The sequence below is a fragment of the Chiloscyllium plagiosum genome, chromosome 2 (genome assembly GCF_004010195.1).
Source record: "Chiloscyllium plagiosum isolate BGI_BamShark_2017 chromosome 2, ASM401019v2, whole genome shotgun sequence".
NCBI classification, from domain to species: domain Eukaryota; kingdom Metazoa; phylum Chordata; class Chondrichthyes; order Orectolobiformes; family Hemiscylliidae; genus Chiloscyllium; species Chiloscyllium plagiosum.
Genome location: NC_057711.1, coordinates 112,568,594 through 112,584,868, shown reverse-complemented (window position 1 = coordinate 112,584,868; position 16,275 = coordinate 112,568,594). Strand labels below are relative to the sequence as shown.

Sequence of the window (16,275 nt, the reverse complement as noted above, 5' to 3'; positions counted from 1 at the left end):
GTGTAGTGTATTTTAAGAGCTAGCTGTAGTTTTTCTTCTGATGGAGAGTGGAAATAAGGTTAGTTTAACTGTAGCATCCTAGCTGCAGCTCAGCATGTATTGCTCTTAATGAGTATATTACACTGCAGCTATTTTGCATGCTGCAATATCACAAAACTGAACTGAATGGCTTATTCATTTCTTAGGCCGTGTGAGGAAGAAATATGATTAGGATTCCAGGATAACTCCTTGCTGCTTTCCAAATGGTATAAATACTGTTACTGTATACTTGAACCACTAAATCAAGAAGCCAGAAACTCTTCATCTGATGGATTGCTTCACCAGTTTTCCTGCACTCCTTAGGCCTAAACTATGTGAGTTCAGAAGCAGAGTGCAGTAGATATAGAGCTACATCAATTTTTGTCCAGACAAGATCCATACGTTCAGTTACTGGGCATCTGAGCTGTAGGTTTGGCCTTGAATCTGCAAATATTTAATCAGACACGAATAATAGATGTGTGAGAGTCTAATGTTTGTGAAATTGTTGATGCATTCAGTGGCCAAAGACATCAGTGATAGGACAAGAAAACTTGCCTCCCTCTTTTTGGTTTTAGGGCAGTCACAAAAGTATTACGGTAAATGGGTCTGGGTGGGTTTCTCTTTGGTGTGGACTAGTTGGGCCGAAGGGCCTGTTTCCACACTGTAGGGAATCTAATCTAATCTTAAAAAAAATGCTGGTACACTTTGCCAATCAGTGCTGTTTAAATAGGATATCCTGTAGAGTTAAGATGGAGTTTCCAATGTACTGTATCTCCAACCTTTTTTTGTGGTCAGCCAGTCATTACAACCATAGTCCAATGACTCTTCATCACCGCGTGCCTAACACTGCTAGAACCATACATCCATTGTCACTTTTCCCTTTCAGTTTTTTTGTCGACAACGTAGTCTCACTATTTCAATGTTATATAGGCAATGAAAGGCATTGAATCTAACATAATAGTGCTCTGGAATTATAATGGTAGGGGATTTTAACTTTCCAAACATAGATTGAAACTTACCAAAGTGTTAAGGGCTTGCATGGAGAGAAATTAAAGACTGTACAAGAAAATTTTCTTATTCAATATGTGGCTGTACTTACTGGAGAAGGTGCAAAACTGGACCTTCTCTTGGAAAATAAGGCAGAGCAAGTCTGGAGGTGTCAGTGGGGGAGTACTTTGGGGCAAGTGATCATAACTCTATAGCTATGGAAAAGAATAGACATGATCTAAAAGTTAAAGTTATCAATTGGTGTAAGGTCAATTTTGACGGGATTAGGAGCTTTCAAAAGCTGATTTGGGGCAGATTATTTCCAGGTAGAGGGCCGAATGTAAATTGGGAGGTGTTCAAAAATGAGATGAGAGTTTAGAGAAAGTATAATCCTGTTTGGTGTGTGTAGGACAAGGTTGGTAGGTGTAAGGAATGCTGGATGACTAGAAAAATGGACGTACTCTGGACAATAAAAAGAAGGCGGCGTATATCAGGTGTAGATAGCTGGGATCGTGAATCCCTAAAGATGTATAAAGGCAGTAGGAGTTTACTTAAGAGGAAAATCAGGAGGGCAAAAGAGGGACATGAGAGATTTGACATAAAGGCTTAAATGAATCCGAAGAAATTCTAAAAATACATTAAGGACAAAACAGGGAGCGATTAGGGTCCCTTAGACGTCCTCATTGATTTTTATGTATGGAACCACAGGAGATGGGTGTTACACTAAACAATTATTCTGCATCAGTGTTTACTGGGAGAAGGCCATGGAAGCTAGGGTATTTGAAGGAATAAATAGCTATGTCTTAAAAAGTATCCATATAACAGAAAAGGAAGTGCAAGAGGTCTTAAAACACAAAGGTAAATAAATCTCTGGGACCTGATCAAGAACTCTGTGGGAAGCTAGGGAAAAGATTGCTGGGACCCTTGCTGAGATGTTTGTATCATCGATAACACAGGTAAGGTGCCAGAACACTGGAGGGTGCCTAATGTGGTGTCATTATATAAAAAAGTGGTAATGAAAAGCCAAGGAACTATCAGCCATTGAGGCTGACATCGGTGTTAGGTAAGTTTTTGGTGGGGATTCTGAGGGATAGGATTTACATAGATTTGGAAAGGCAAGAACTGATTAGGGGTAGTCAACATGGCTTTTTGTATGTGGGAAATCACGTCTCACTAACTTGATTTGAGTTTTTTGATGAGTTGGTAAGATTAAAGGCAGAACAGTAGACATTGTCTATATGGACTTCAGCAAGACATTCGACAAGGTTCCTTATGTTAGACTGGTTAGCAATGGAATCCATGGGGAGTTAGCCAATTGGATACAAAATTGGCCTGAAGGTAGAGGAGGGGTAGTAGATGGTTATTTTTGCAGACTAAAGGCCTGTGACAACAATCGTGCTCGGTCCATTGCTTTTTGTCATTTGTATAAATGATTTGGATGTAAATGTAGCAGGTATTGTCAGTAAGTTTACAAAACTGGTGTAATGGACAGTGAAAAAGGTTATCTTAGAGGACAAAGTGAGCTTGATCAGATGGGCCAATAACCGAGGAGTGATGGATGGAGTTTAATTTAAATAAATCTGAAGTGTTGCATTTTGGAACGGCAAACCAGGACAGAACTTATACACTTAATGGTAGGACCCTGGGGAGTGTTGCAGAACAAAAAGTCCTGGGGTGCAGGTGCATAATTCTTGAAAATCACAGGTAGACATGGTGGTGAGGGTGTTTGCCTTCATTGATCAGTGTGTTGATTGTAAAAGTTTGGATGTCATGTTACGGCTATTCAGAATATTGGTTAGGGCACTTTTGAAATATGGTGTTCAAATCTGGTCTTCCTCTTAAAGAAAATATATGATTAAACTTGAAATGGTTCAGTAAAGATTTGGAAGAAAAGACAAGGCTGTCACTAGGATTGAAGAGTTTGAGCCATAGGGAGAGGCTGAATAGACTGAGATTTTTTTTTCCTCTGGAGCATCTGAGGCTGAGGGGTGACCTTATATAGGTTTATAAAATCATGAGGGGCATGGATCTGGTGAACAGCCAAGATCTTTTTCTCAAGGTAGGGAAGTCCAAAACTAGATTAGATTAGATTACTTAGTGTGGAAACAGGCCCTTCGGCCCAACAAGTCCACACCGCCCCGCCGAAGCGCAACCCACCCATACCCCTACATTTACCCCTTACCTAACACTACGGGCAATTTAGTATGGCCAATTCACCTGACCTGCACATCTTTGGACTGTGGGAGGAAACCGGAGCACCCGGAGGAAACCCACGCAGACACGGGGAGAATGTGCAAACTCCACACAGTCAGTCGCCTGAGTCGGGAATTGAACCCGGGTCTCTGGCGCTGTGAGGCAGCAGTGCTAACCACTGTGCCACCGTGCCGCCCACAAAAGAGCATAGGTTTAGGGTGATATGGGAAAGATCTAAAAGAGACATAAGGGGCAACTTTTCACACACAGGGAGGTGCCTATATGGAATGAACTGCCAAAGAAAGTGGTGGAGGTGGGTACAATTACAACATTTAAAAGGCAGCTGGGTGTGTAAATGTACAGGAAAAAGTGAGGACTGCAGATGCTGGAGATCTGAGCTGAAAATGTGTTGCTGGAAAAGCGCAGCAGGTCCTGAAGAAGGGTTCATGCCCGAAACGTCAATTCTCCTGCTCCTTGGATGCTGTCTGACCTGCTGCGCTTTTCCAGCAACACATATTCAGCTGTGTAAATGTATAGGAAGGGTTTAGAGGGATCTGGGTCAAATGCTGGCAAATGGAACTAGATAATTTCAGATATCTGGTCTGCACAGACAAGCTGGGCCAGAGGGTCTGTTTCTGTGCTGTATAACTCTATGAATGATGCCACACTATAATCCCAATAATAAAACATCCAGCAGATTCAGCATGATCTGTGAACAGAAATAGATTAGATTAATGTTTTGGTTTGACCCCACTTGAAAGTATTCTGATAAGAGTGATCAATCTGAAATCTCAACCATATATTCCTTGCTGTACAGATGCTGCCTGACCTGTTGAGTGTTTACTACATTATATTTAAAATCTCCAGCCTTGACAGTATTTTGCAAATTCTCAAGTAAAAATTATATCTCTAATTCCTAGGCAAAACAAAATATATTCAAAACAATAACAAATTAGCTTCATGGTGCATTGGGTGTGTAGTTTTGTGATCTGAATGAATCAGGGCCAAGTTTGTAATTTTCAAGCAATCCCTTTGATTGATATTCTTAACAATATCTTTAACCTTGCAGGTTATCTTACTTATATAGAAACTGAGTAATAAGGAAAGTTGTTTTGAATGAAATTTTCTTTCAATATTAGAATGCCGAAAGAAAACTACATTGGAATGAACTTTACATTGAGTGTACCTACTCAATGGCTAAGGAACAATAGCAGCAATAATTCATAAATGTTAACATTCCTTGTGACCATTGCTGAGCATTTCATTTGCTCAACTTCAAAATGGTAAAGCAGAAAGTTAAATTGGATCTCCAACCAATACCATGAATGTCAATGATAATTACCTTAAAATAATTCAGTATTCATATTATTTTAATGCTTAATACACAATAGAATACATTGGGCTAGTTAGATCTGTTAATATTTAACTTCATACAGTATAACTATTGAGGAAAAAAGAATTTTGAAGAAAAACTGAATAACTCTCAAACTGTTTCAAAAGAATACGAGGCGGGTCTGCCCATCAATTCTTCCAGGAACCTTTTCGTAGGCGAGTCGTCGTTTCTTTGCTTCTGGTAAAATTTTGTATCTTGGTTCTAATAATTGAATAAAGCAAGGTTATGAAAAGATGCTGGGGCTCTGAAATTATGCTTAAACCATTTAAAGATTTAGTTACCTCTGTAGTTGGTATTATTCTAATGAAATTTTAAAATAATACTGCGATAAAAATAATGCCATATAGTGTAACAGAAGATCTGAGCATTTTGGAAGAAGCTGCCTTTTCTAAGTAACATGTTTGCAAGGGAGAGCAATAAATGGGTATGCAAGATATGCAATGCTATAATGCAATATTGTTTAACACATTTCATTCAATCTTGTGTCAAAATGAACACTTCATGCAGGACAGTATAGAAAGCCCTAACACTTTACTATGTGCAAGGAAATTGGGAGACTGGCCTGTTCATGTTCCTAGTCATTACTCTCAATTCCATGTTTTTTTGTTATCTCCTGTGAATACTAAAAGAACTCCAATCACTTTCCTCTTGATTGTCATCATGTTGATAAATAAGCAATCAGGATAATTTTACATTTGAGTTGCAAGTGGATCACATCAGCTATTTTTATTGGTAAATGGAAGCACATTCCATTTGTTATACTGCTCCCTCTGCTACCCATTTGGTGGGGGAGGTGTAAATAAAGTTTGTTCAATAATAGCTACCTGCAGCTGGGCACGTGCTAATCTTATTCAGTGCAATACACAACAGGCAGAATTTTTAAAAATATCATTCGTGGTATGTAGGTATTTATTATTCAGAGGACAATTAGGAGTCAACCATGTATGCTAGACTAGGTAAGGATAGCAGGTGATGTAACCCCTCCCTCCTAAATGATTTTTAAGACTATCAACAGTGGTTGCATTGTTACCATTATTGAAAGATTTTTTTCCCCCCAAGTCTTAATGTCCAATATAAAGTTGGAAATAAGACAGTAAAATCAATACTTTGCAATCAACATGATTACGTTTACTTGAACAGACTAACTCAATGGCCAACTACATACTGAGGTTTTGATCAGAACTTTAAATGAAGTATATATCTTGACCAGTGTTTTCCAGCAGTAATACATACACTGAGTAAATACAGTCTGTGGAACCTTCCTGCATGTAATGTGTTGACCAACAAGACAACTTACTCAACATGACTTCTGTGTCTGTTTGTCTTTTTCTTAAATACATTTTATTCATAAAATTTATAAACATTGATTACAGCACCATTCAAAATTAAGTTTGAATATAAATCAAAACAAACCAGTGTCTTCCAATTCTGTGTATTTTCAGTTTGTATGACATGGTTATGGGCAATGCTGAAAAACTGGAACTTAAAAATGTGTTGGAAAAGCGCAGCAGGTCAGGCAGCATCAAAGGAGCAGGAGAATCGTCGTTTTGGGCATAAGCCCTTCTTCAGGAAACTGGAAGACCAACAAGCTACAGGGAGACTGAAGCGTGTGTTTTTCATCAAGCTTGTGATCTTCCAGCCTGTGGAGCAGAGTCCTGTGTTTGTGGAGCTGTTCAAGATGAACATTGACAAAAAGCACTACCTTTTCTTAAAACTTACTTTGCAAAGGCACATTCCAAAAGTGTGTGGAAAATGATCTTTTACCTACCAGCTACCTTGAGCAAGTTTTGAGATTTGTAGCTCAGGTTGAGGTCTTGGATACAAGTTTGCTCACTGAGATTTTCAGAAATTTTGTCACCATACTAGGTAACATCATCAGTGAGCTTCCAGTGAAGCACTGGTGTTATGTCCTGCTTTCTACTTATGTGCCTAGATTTCCTTGGGTTGGTGATGTCATTTTCTGTGTCAATATCATTTGCTGTTTTTTTCCTCAGAGGGTGGTAGATGGGGTCCAAGTCAACGTGTTTGTTGATAGAGTTCCGGTTGGAATGCTGTGCTTCTAGGAATTCTCATGCGTATCTCTGTTTGGCGTGTCCTAGGATAGATGTGTTGTCCCAGTCAAAGTTGCGTCCTTCCTCAACTGTACATAAGGATACTAGTGATAGTGGGTCATGTCTTTTTGTGGCCAGTTGATGTACATGTATCCTTGTGGTTAGTTTTCTGCCTGATTGTCCAATGTCGTGTTTGTTACAGTTCTTGCAAGGTATTTTGTAAATGATGTTCGTTTTATTTGTTGTCTGTATAGGGTCTTATAAATTCATTAGCTGCTATTATAGTGTGTTAATAGGTTTCTGGGCTACCATGATGCCAAGAAGTCTGAGTAGTCTGGCAGTCATTTCCAAGATTTCTTTGATGTAGGAGAGAATGGCTAGGGCTTCTGGGTGCATTTTGTCTGCTTGTTTGGGTTTGTTGCTGAGAAATCAACGGACTGTGTTCATTGGGTACCTATTCTTTTTGAATACGCTGTATAGGTGATTTTCTTAATTCCTCTGTGCTGCAGTGTGGGGTGGCTCATTGTTCTAATGCAGCTTCGTTTGTGGGTGTTGGGATGATTGCTTCTGTAGTTCAGTATTTGGTCTGTATACATTGTTTTGCTGTAGATGCTGGTTTCAAGTTCTCCATTGACTGTTCGCTCTACTGTGACATCTAGGAATGGCAGTTTGTTCTTGTTTTGCTCCTCTCTTGTGAATTTTATGCCAGTAAGGATACTATTGATGGCCTTGAAGGTTTCCTCTAATTTGTTTCATTTAGTAATGACAAAGGTGTCATCCATGTAGTGGACCCAAAGTTTGGGTTGAATGGTTGGCAGAGCTTTTTGTTCAAGTCTCTGCATTACTGCCTCTGCTAAAAACCCTGATATTGGAGATCCCGTGGATGTTCTGTTGGTTTGTCTGTAGGTTTTGTTATTGAAAGTGAAGTGGGTGGTAAGGCATAGGTCCACTCACTTGATGATATCCTTTGCTGATGAAGTTGGACATGTTTGGTGTATGTGTCTTTGGTTCTTCTAATAGTGTAGTCGGTGTTTCTTTGGCCAGGTTGCTGTTGATGGATGTGAACAGGGCTGATACGTCAAAAGGAGATCATTATTTCATCCTCTTCTATCTTGTTAGATAGAAGAGGATGAAATAATGGTCTCCTTTGAAGTAATAGCCCTGTTCACATTTCAGAAATGACTGCCAGACCACTCGGACCTCTTGGCATTATGGTAGTCCACAAGCCCACCAACACACTAAAATAGCAGCTAATGAACTTAAAGGGCCTTATGTAGACAACAAGCAAAACAAATGTCATTTATAAAATACCTTGCAAGAACTGTGATAAATAGGCAGAAAACTAGCCACAAAAAGACATGACCCACTATCACTAGTATCCTTAAATACAGATTAGGAAGGACATCACTTTGACTGGGACAACACATCCATCCTAGGACAAGCCAAACAGAGATGCACACGAGATATCCATGAAGCATGGCATTTCAACTGGAATTCTATCAACAAACACATTGACTTGGACCCCATTTACTGCCCTTTGAGGAAAAGAACAGGAAATGACATCTTTTAACACAGGAAAGGACATCACCAACCCAAGGAAACCTAAACACACAAATAGAAAGCAGGATATAACACCAGTGCTTCACTGGAGGTTCACTAATGATGTTACCTAGTACAGTGATGAAATGTCTGAAAATGAACCTTCCAGCTCAGCGAGCAAACTTACATCCAGAGCTAGCTTGAGGTTAACATGCAGAGGCAAAGAGACTCAAGATATGTAGGAAGGATCTGAAATCGAGGGCCTTCTCACCACCAGCTAAGTTATATTTTAATGCTTATTTGCAGGTAATGTGGCATTTTACCAAAATTTTAACGACAATAATGACTTTCTAACAAGACCTACAATCTCCTTTTCCTGTAAGACTTTGAATCGAATTGCAGATCACCATGTCAGACTAATAATCCAAAGTTGTCTTTTATGTAAATGTATGTCTACAGGACAGTGGTATGAGCTGAATGGAACGTTCTATGGTTACAAGGCCAGAAACATCTTTCACAACACCAGCAACAGGTAGAACCTGATCATGTAGTGGCACTTGGTGCTTATTTTTCTGAGTGTCTACGCATAACTTGATGTTGCCAGACACAAATGTGGTCATTAGGATGAGGGATACGTTGAGTGCATTTTCTCTCAACGTTACCTGGAGTTTTGTTCATCATGTTTTTGTGGATGTGATCTATTTTCAATCTCCATATAAAGCGAAAGATGGTTTGGGTGACTGTCGGGAACCGGATTTCAGCTAGACAGATGCAGCAACATCAACAGAACCTCTCACCTGATAACGCGGTTCTGACCTGCCATGGAGAGGGAATATTACTCACTCGCATTGGCCCAGTTTTGTTTTACCATGCCTACGTGCTCATCCTAGATGTTAGCACATGCCTAACCCCTTTGAATAATCTCCAAGAAGCTTTAGGTAATCTGACCAGACACTTAAGCAGGCAAAGGATCAATCAACCTTTGTGTTATTGAATTATACCTGCCAAATAAATTATGTACCACATGTTCTCATTGGGAACAAAGGAAACTTGGGAAGTGTAGCTTCTGGACTTATAACTTGGAGATCCTAACCTGCAAAGTTAGAATTCTGAAAAATTACTGCACAGCAATGTGGCTTAACCCTATGCTCAGAAACACTCTTTACTACAGTAGTAATCCATCTAATTTGTTCACAAAACAGCTTTGTGACCTCTCTGATGCAACATTTGAAATGCAAATATATATTTGCAAAGCACAGATAGCACTGTTCACAGGAACAGAAGTAGCCTGTTCAGCCTGTTGAGCTTGCCTCACCATTCAATACAATTGTGATTGATCAAACACTGCCATGTCTTTTACTCAGCCCATCCCCATAATCCTGTATACCATTAGTAATCAGAAATCTATCAACCTCCACCTTGAATCAAAGACTGAACTTCCTCGGTCTTCTTTGGTAGAGAATTCAGAAGGTTCACAAGTATGAGGAAACAAATTCTCACCTCAGAGCTGTGTTCTCTGGCTTCAGTCTCCCCAAACAGGGGAAATAGCTTTTCTGTAGCAAACCTGTTTATCTCTTTTTAAGAATTTTATAAATTTCATTGAGACCACCACTCATTCTTCATAACTCTAGAGAACACGGGTTCAGTTTACACAATTTCTTTCCATAGGTCAGTCTCACCATCCTGGGAAAGCCACAATTAGGTGTGACATTAAAATCTATGGAATGAATCAAAAGCTAACCTACTGAGAAGCGCAGTAGTTTTACTTAAGAACTGCAGTGCTCTGTCATGATAATGATTTTAAAAATGGATTATTGATTTTCACAGTCCTTATTTTAATACCTACATTCTTCTTCAGCCCCTTGAGAATGGAAGGCTTTAGAAGATTTATCTATTCTGAGACTAATTAGTCTCTCCATTACCATTTATTTTTATTGTAAATAAAATAAGTTCCTCCCCTTGATTTATTTTTAGTTCTCCTTTAACCACTGGTATTTTAACTTCTCCCTCTACTGTAAAAACTGATGCAAAGTATTTGTTTAATAATTCCGTCATTAACTAGTCATCTTAAACATCATGACCTATCTCTGAGGTCACATTTCCCTCAGCTACACCCTGACTTTTGATATATTAAATATATTCATAAGCACCTGTACTATATAAGTAGATTTATACAGATCTATCCATGTTCATATCACAGATAATTCTCCAGTAGCCTTATGCATGGAAAGTCAAATGATTCACTGTTTCATAAGAGGAAAACTATACCATGTAACACACAGTACATAACACTTTTACAGAAGCGTTATGTGTCCTTTTAGGTATCTTAATTTTTCAAAATAAATACTCACGGTACATGGAGATTAGGCTGACTTTTTAAATATTGTGAGTCAAAAATACTTACTAATCCTTAAGTAAATGTAAACTCAACTAATAGAGGATTTAACTGTCATTTGTTTCAGCCTGAAGAACTTTGCAGGTTATTGTCACTTTCTGTCCTGTGTTGAAAGCTGGCAGCATACCCTGTCTCTTTAAAGAAGTTATGGTTAACTGTGAAGGAGAGTTTTTCCCTTCCATTCTCCTGACATTTTAAAAATGGAAGACCTCTCATGAAGCGTCATGAGTTACTCATGCTCCCACTACCTCCCTGGAGGGCTGTCTTGACCTCCTACACCATGGACTCCAATGCAGCCTGCCAAACCTATGGGCCTGCTCTCTGCTCTGCTACACCATTACTGTTCCTTCCTCCAGGCCCACCAATCTTCTCCAAGTAGCTGTAGCCTCAACTACAGCTAAAATGAAATAAGATTTTCAATCTGGCTTTAAGCAAAGCCTGCAAAGTTTAGGTGGTGATAAACTGACATCAGGTCATAGAGCTGTACAACATGGAAACAGACCCTTCAGTCCAACTTGTCCATGCAAACCAGATATCCCAACCCAATCTAGTCCCACCTGCCAGCACCCAGCCCATAGCCCTCCAAACCCTTCCTATTCATGTACCCATCCAGATACCTTTTAAATGTTGCAATTGTACTAGCCTCCATCACTTCCTCGGGCAGCCCATTCCACACACACACCACCCCCTCTCCGTGAAAAAGGTTGCCCCCTTGGGTCTCTTTTATATCATTCCCCTCTCACCCTAAACCTATATCCTCTAGTTCTGGACTCCCCCACCCTAGGGAAAAGACCTTTGTTATCTATCCGCTCCATGACCCTCATGATTTTATAAATCTTTATAAGGTCACCCCTCAACCTCTGATGCGCCAGCGCTAGCCTATTCAACCTCTCCCTATAGCTCAAATCCTCCAACCTTGGCAGCATCCTTAGAATTTTTTTCTGAAGTACTTCAAGTTTCACACAACATTTTTCCCATAGGAAGGAGACCAGAATTGCATGCAATATTCAAAAAGCGACCTTAACCAATGTCCTATACAGCCCCAGCATGACCTTCCAACACCTGTACTCATAACTCTGACCAATAAAGGAAAGAATACCAAATGCCTTCTTCACTATCCTATCTACCTGCGACTCTACTTTCAAGGAGTTATGAACCTGCACTCCAAGGTCTCTTTGTTCAGCAACACTCCGCAGGACATTACCATTAAGTGTACAAGTCCTGCTAGGATTTGCTTTCCTAAAATGCACCACCTCGCATTTATCTGGATTAAACTCCATCTGCCACTCCTCAGCACATTGGCTCATCTGATCAAGATCCTTTGTAATCTGAGGTAACCTTCTTCGCTGTCCCCCACACCTCCAATTTTGGTGTCATCTGCAAACTTACTAACTATACCTCAAGCTCACATCCAAATCATGAACTTGAGCTCTTGCTGAGGGATGCAGCTGATTAGCAGCAAGTTCAATGCTGCACACCAAATGAGCATTCATGCATTTCTGGTCATGTTCAACAATCATCTTTAAGTTCCTTATGTGAATTTTTCAAAGCAATCCTAAGTAAAACACTGAAGGCCTGGCCTTTGATAGCTTTGGAGGTGATTCTGAGCTATGATAACATTGTGATGGATTTGCTGAGGTTTGGTAACGTGAGGGAGATCTTTTAGTTTGTGCCGTCATTGTGAAAGGGGAACCAAGCAATGGAAGAGGAACCTGAGGCTTGGCTGAATTAGAGGGGAGTAAATGTGGAGCCTTGTTTGTGAATCATTATATGCACGTCAGCAAGATGAGGGTTCTGGACCTGGCAGCGCTGGTTGTTTTGTTTCCAAGAGATGGCTGCAAACATTGAACTGTTTTGTGATTGGTTCCTGCAACAGCCCAAATCTGCCTATCCCAGTTATGTTGAATTGGCAGTCTGAAAACTTGTTTAGGGAGATTGTTATAGCCCCTAATCGACTGAGGAAAAATGATAGAAAAGGGCAAAGTTAAATTGCAATATAAGCAGACACATTCAATAGGATAGATCATTTTACCTTCAAAGTCAACATCAAGGTTACCAACTATCATATAAGGAATTAAATGCAGTACTTACCTGGTGAAGTTGCTGAATAGGTATAAAATGTTGCTGTATCAGGTAAATATTCTTCTATACATGATGCAGGTGAACTTCTCCACTCATTCACTTTAGTCTCGGTACATTGCCTCTTGTTTCCTTTTCTCTGAAATAATTCATAATTGAAGGCCTGCCCTTCTACAATTCCATTGCAAAAATCAGTTGTTTTAGAAGGAAAATAGGTACTGTTACAAATTTCAGACTTGTCTGTATCCGAATACTCAATCTCTGAGTTATAAACTGAAAAATTAGGATTAACATACAGCATTTGTTCATGATTTTCTCCAATAGCTTTATTATGTTGGTGACAGAATGGTTCACTCAGTTGGTAAAATGAATTATCCAAATGTTTTCCAGATAAGACTGGGTAAGCTTGATAAGGAGACATGTGGTGATGATTCTTGACATTCTGCATTGCTGTAATGTCACTGGCCTCATCTTTCAACCCATAGTGAAGTACACTAATGTCATGCTGAGGAACGAAGCCATACTGTGCACTGCTGCTTGATTTTACACCCAGCCTTTCTTTTGCTTTTTTTTGATACTTATGTTCTGCAGTGTATATGTGCTCACCCATGGAAAACTTGTCCAGAGAAGACATTGTGCTCTTTTCAAAATAAATGTCAGGCTCCCCAAGATCTGAGTTTTTCTTTAAGGCTAGATGACTCGGATGATCAAATAATTTATGTTCTACTTGATGAGAATTTACAAATGGGACAGTGCATCCAGAGCCTGTTCTGCCCTGACACTGCACTTCAACACTGTAATCCGAACTTTCAAAATTCTGAGGTAGACCATTTTTCTTATGATCTGTCATTTGCTTCACTTTTGAATGCAAGTGATTCTTCAACTGATAGCAAGGTGAAAGGATAGCAGGCCTGGATTGAAAGATTGGTCTGAAATTCTGAATTTGAGTCTTGGAGAACACATTCCCAGTCTCCCATAGATCCCTTGGTTCACAAGTATTAATCATTTCCAAACCTTCTGATTCTTCAGGTCTCTCTGAGTGAACGTTCTTTAGTATATCATAACCTGAGTGAAGCTGATGATCAACCATTCCAGACATAGATGGTGTAAAACTTAACACAACTTTGTCAGAAGGTGATTCCTTTTGTGATTTTCTTGATTCTTGTGATGAGCCAAGCCTGTGCAATGCAGTGATCTCACTGAAAAGCTAGATCAACAGTTTTCATTACAAATGTACAAGTGAGCGTCAAGAAAAATAACATATACAAAAAAATAACATATCAACATATAAGTGAGCATCAAGAAAAATAACATATAAATGAGCATCAAGAAAAATGAATATCTTAAATTACAAAATTGATCTGAATTGTGATTCCAATGATTTGTGTAGTTTTCTTTAAATGTTCCCTTGGCATTTCCTTTATAGTACAGAGCTTTTTTTTAGCAATTAAAATCACAAAGAAAAGTTAAAAAATAATTGCTATCACAGCTTGTGTAATTCACAATGTCCTGATTTCATTTTTTTATTTCTTCACAGGGTTTGGCTGTCACTGGCAAGGCCAGCAATGACCTCCCATCCCAGTACAACTGAAAGGTTTGCTGGGCTATTTCAGAGGGCTGCTAAGACATTACTGTGGCCCACGAGTCACATATAGGCCCGGCCTGATAAATATTTTCTTCCCTAAATTATATGAATTAAGTGGCTGCATTTTTAAGGAATGCTGATAATTTCAGCACTACTGATATTAATTTTTTTAATGAAAGATTTGTTTAATGAACTGAAAAAATCCCAAGGTGGGGATTTTCATTTCCAGATCACTAATCCAGACATCTGAATGAATTGACCAGAATTATAACCATTATGCTAATGTTTCCCTTATCATTTTTTTGGAATGATTTTCTGTCAAACAGAAAATGAAGATGTAGTTAAAAGGCTACTATGGATGACATTAACATAAGTTACTATATTCCAACACCATTTAATGTATCAGAAAAATACTTCAAATGGAAATAATATAAACATAAATTTTACCATTTATTAAGGGTACAATACTTAATTTATGTAAGATTTGAAATTGTCACTGGTGCCCCCACTGGTGTTGCAAAACTCACAATATTATGTTTAAAAATGCATTTTCAGATTAAAAGAAATATGGTCAAGATATTTTCCCTGTTATTTTGTTCAATAGTTTTCAGAACTCTGGCAATAATTTTTTGGAGGTCTTGACTTTAGTAGTTATCTATTTGGAGGCTACTTTGGAAAGGCTTGAAATTTTTGAAAGGTAATCTCAAGAAAATAAAAAGATAAGAAAAAGAAGCAGGTGTATGCCATGCGACCCCTTTAGATTGTTCTGCCATTCAATAAGATCATGGCTGATCTGACTTTAGCCTCAACTCCACTTTGCTGCCTGTTCCCCTTGACTTCCATAGAGTGAAAATTGAGTACAACCCAGTCTTGAATATATTCAATGGCTAAGCTGCTACTGCTCTCTGAGGTTGAGAATTCCAAAGATTAAAATCAAAATATTGTAAATGATGGAGATCTGAAATAAAAACAGAAACTACCAGATAAGCTTAGCAGGTTTGGCAACATCATTTAACATTTTGAGTCCGATCTGACTTTTCCTCAGAACCTAAGGGAGCTGGAAAATGTCATTTTTTAAATTTGTTGATCAAGGGGAGGAATGAGTGTAACAGACAGGTAGGGTGCCCAGAGGTAAAGACAAAGAGAGTACTAAGAGTAGTAGAAGTTAAAAATCACACAACACCAGGTTATATCCCAACAGGTTTATTTGGAAGCACTAGCTTTCGGAGCGCTGCCCCTTCAACAGGTGGTTGTGGAGTTTAAGATCATGCTCACAGAATTTATAGCCAAAGAAGTCCAGTGTCATGGATATGTGATACAGTAAACAATCTTAGATTGAAAGTTTTATCAAAGTTCTAATCTAAGATTGTTTACTGTATCACATCTCCATGACACTGGACTTCATTAGCTATAAATTCTGTGAGCATGATCTTAACCTCCAAACCACTGATAAAAGAGTGGTGATCCAAAAGCTAGTGCTTCCAAATAAACCTGTTGGACTATAACCTGGTGTTGTGTGATTTTTAACTTTGTCCATCGTAGTCCAACACTGGCACCTCCAAATCAATAGTCGTAGTAGAGAGAGAGAGAGAGATGCAGAATAGGTGTTAAGATAAATATGAATAGTAAAAAATAAGGCAGCTCCGCTGAAAACAAAAAAAAAGCTAAGAACGGCAGATGCTGGAAATCAAAAACAGAAATTACAAGCATACTGCCAGATGGAGCAGTGTTTTGGAGAGGAATAAGGCAGTGCTATTTTCTGGGTCTGTAGATTGAAAGAAGCAAAAATGGCCTTTAGCAGAGTGATACACTCTTCTTGTCAGATGTGGGAGTTAGGGAGAGTTTACAGGGACCTGCAGAAGGTCATTGTACACATTGGAACCAATGACATAGGAAGGGAAAAGGATGAGATTCTGAAGGGACAATATAGACAGTTAGGCTGGAATTTAAAAAGGAGGTCTTCAAGGAGGTCGGCACGGTGGCACAGTGGTTGGGCGGCACGGTGGCACAGTGGTTAGCACTGCTGCCTCACAGC

At 39.1% G+C, this 16,275-nt stretch overlaps 1 protein-coding gene across 1 annotated transcript in view; it reads right to left on the bottom strand.

The window, feature by feature from the left end:
• Positions 1-3,794: 3,794 nt before the first annotated feature.
• LOC122557906 (protein shortage in chiasmata 1 ortholog) overlaps positions 3,795-16,275 on the bottom strand; it is an 83,875-nt gene continuing 71,394 nt past the window's right edge. The window contains exons 16-17 of the mRNA XM_043706114.1: positions 12,668-13,862; positions 3,795-4,792 (exon numbers count right to left, since the gene is read on the bottom strand). Coding sequence (XP_043562049.1) covers positions 4,692-4,792; positions 12,668-13,862 — 1,296 coding nt within the window. The 3' untranslated portion in view covers positions 3,795-4,691. The remainder of the gene's footprint in view (positions 4,793-12,667; positions 13,863-16,275) is intronic.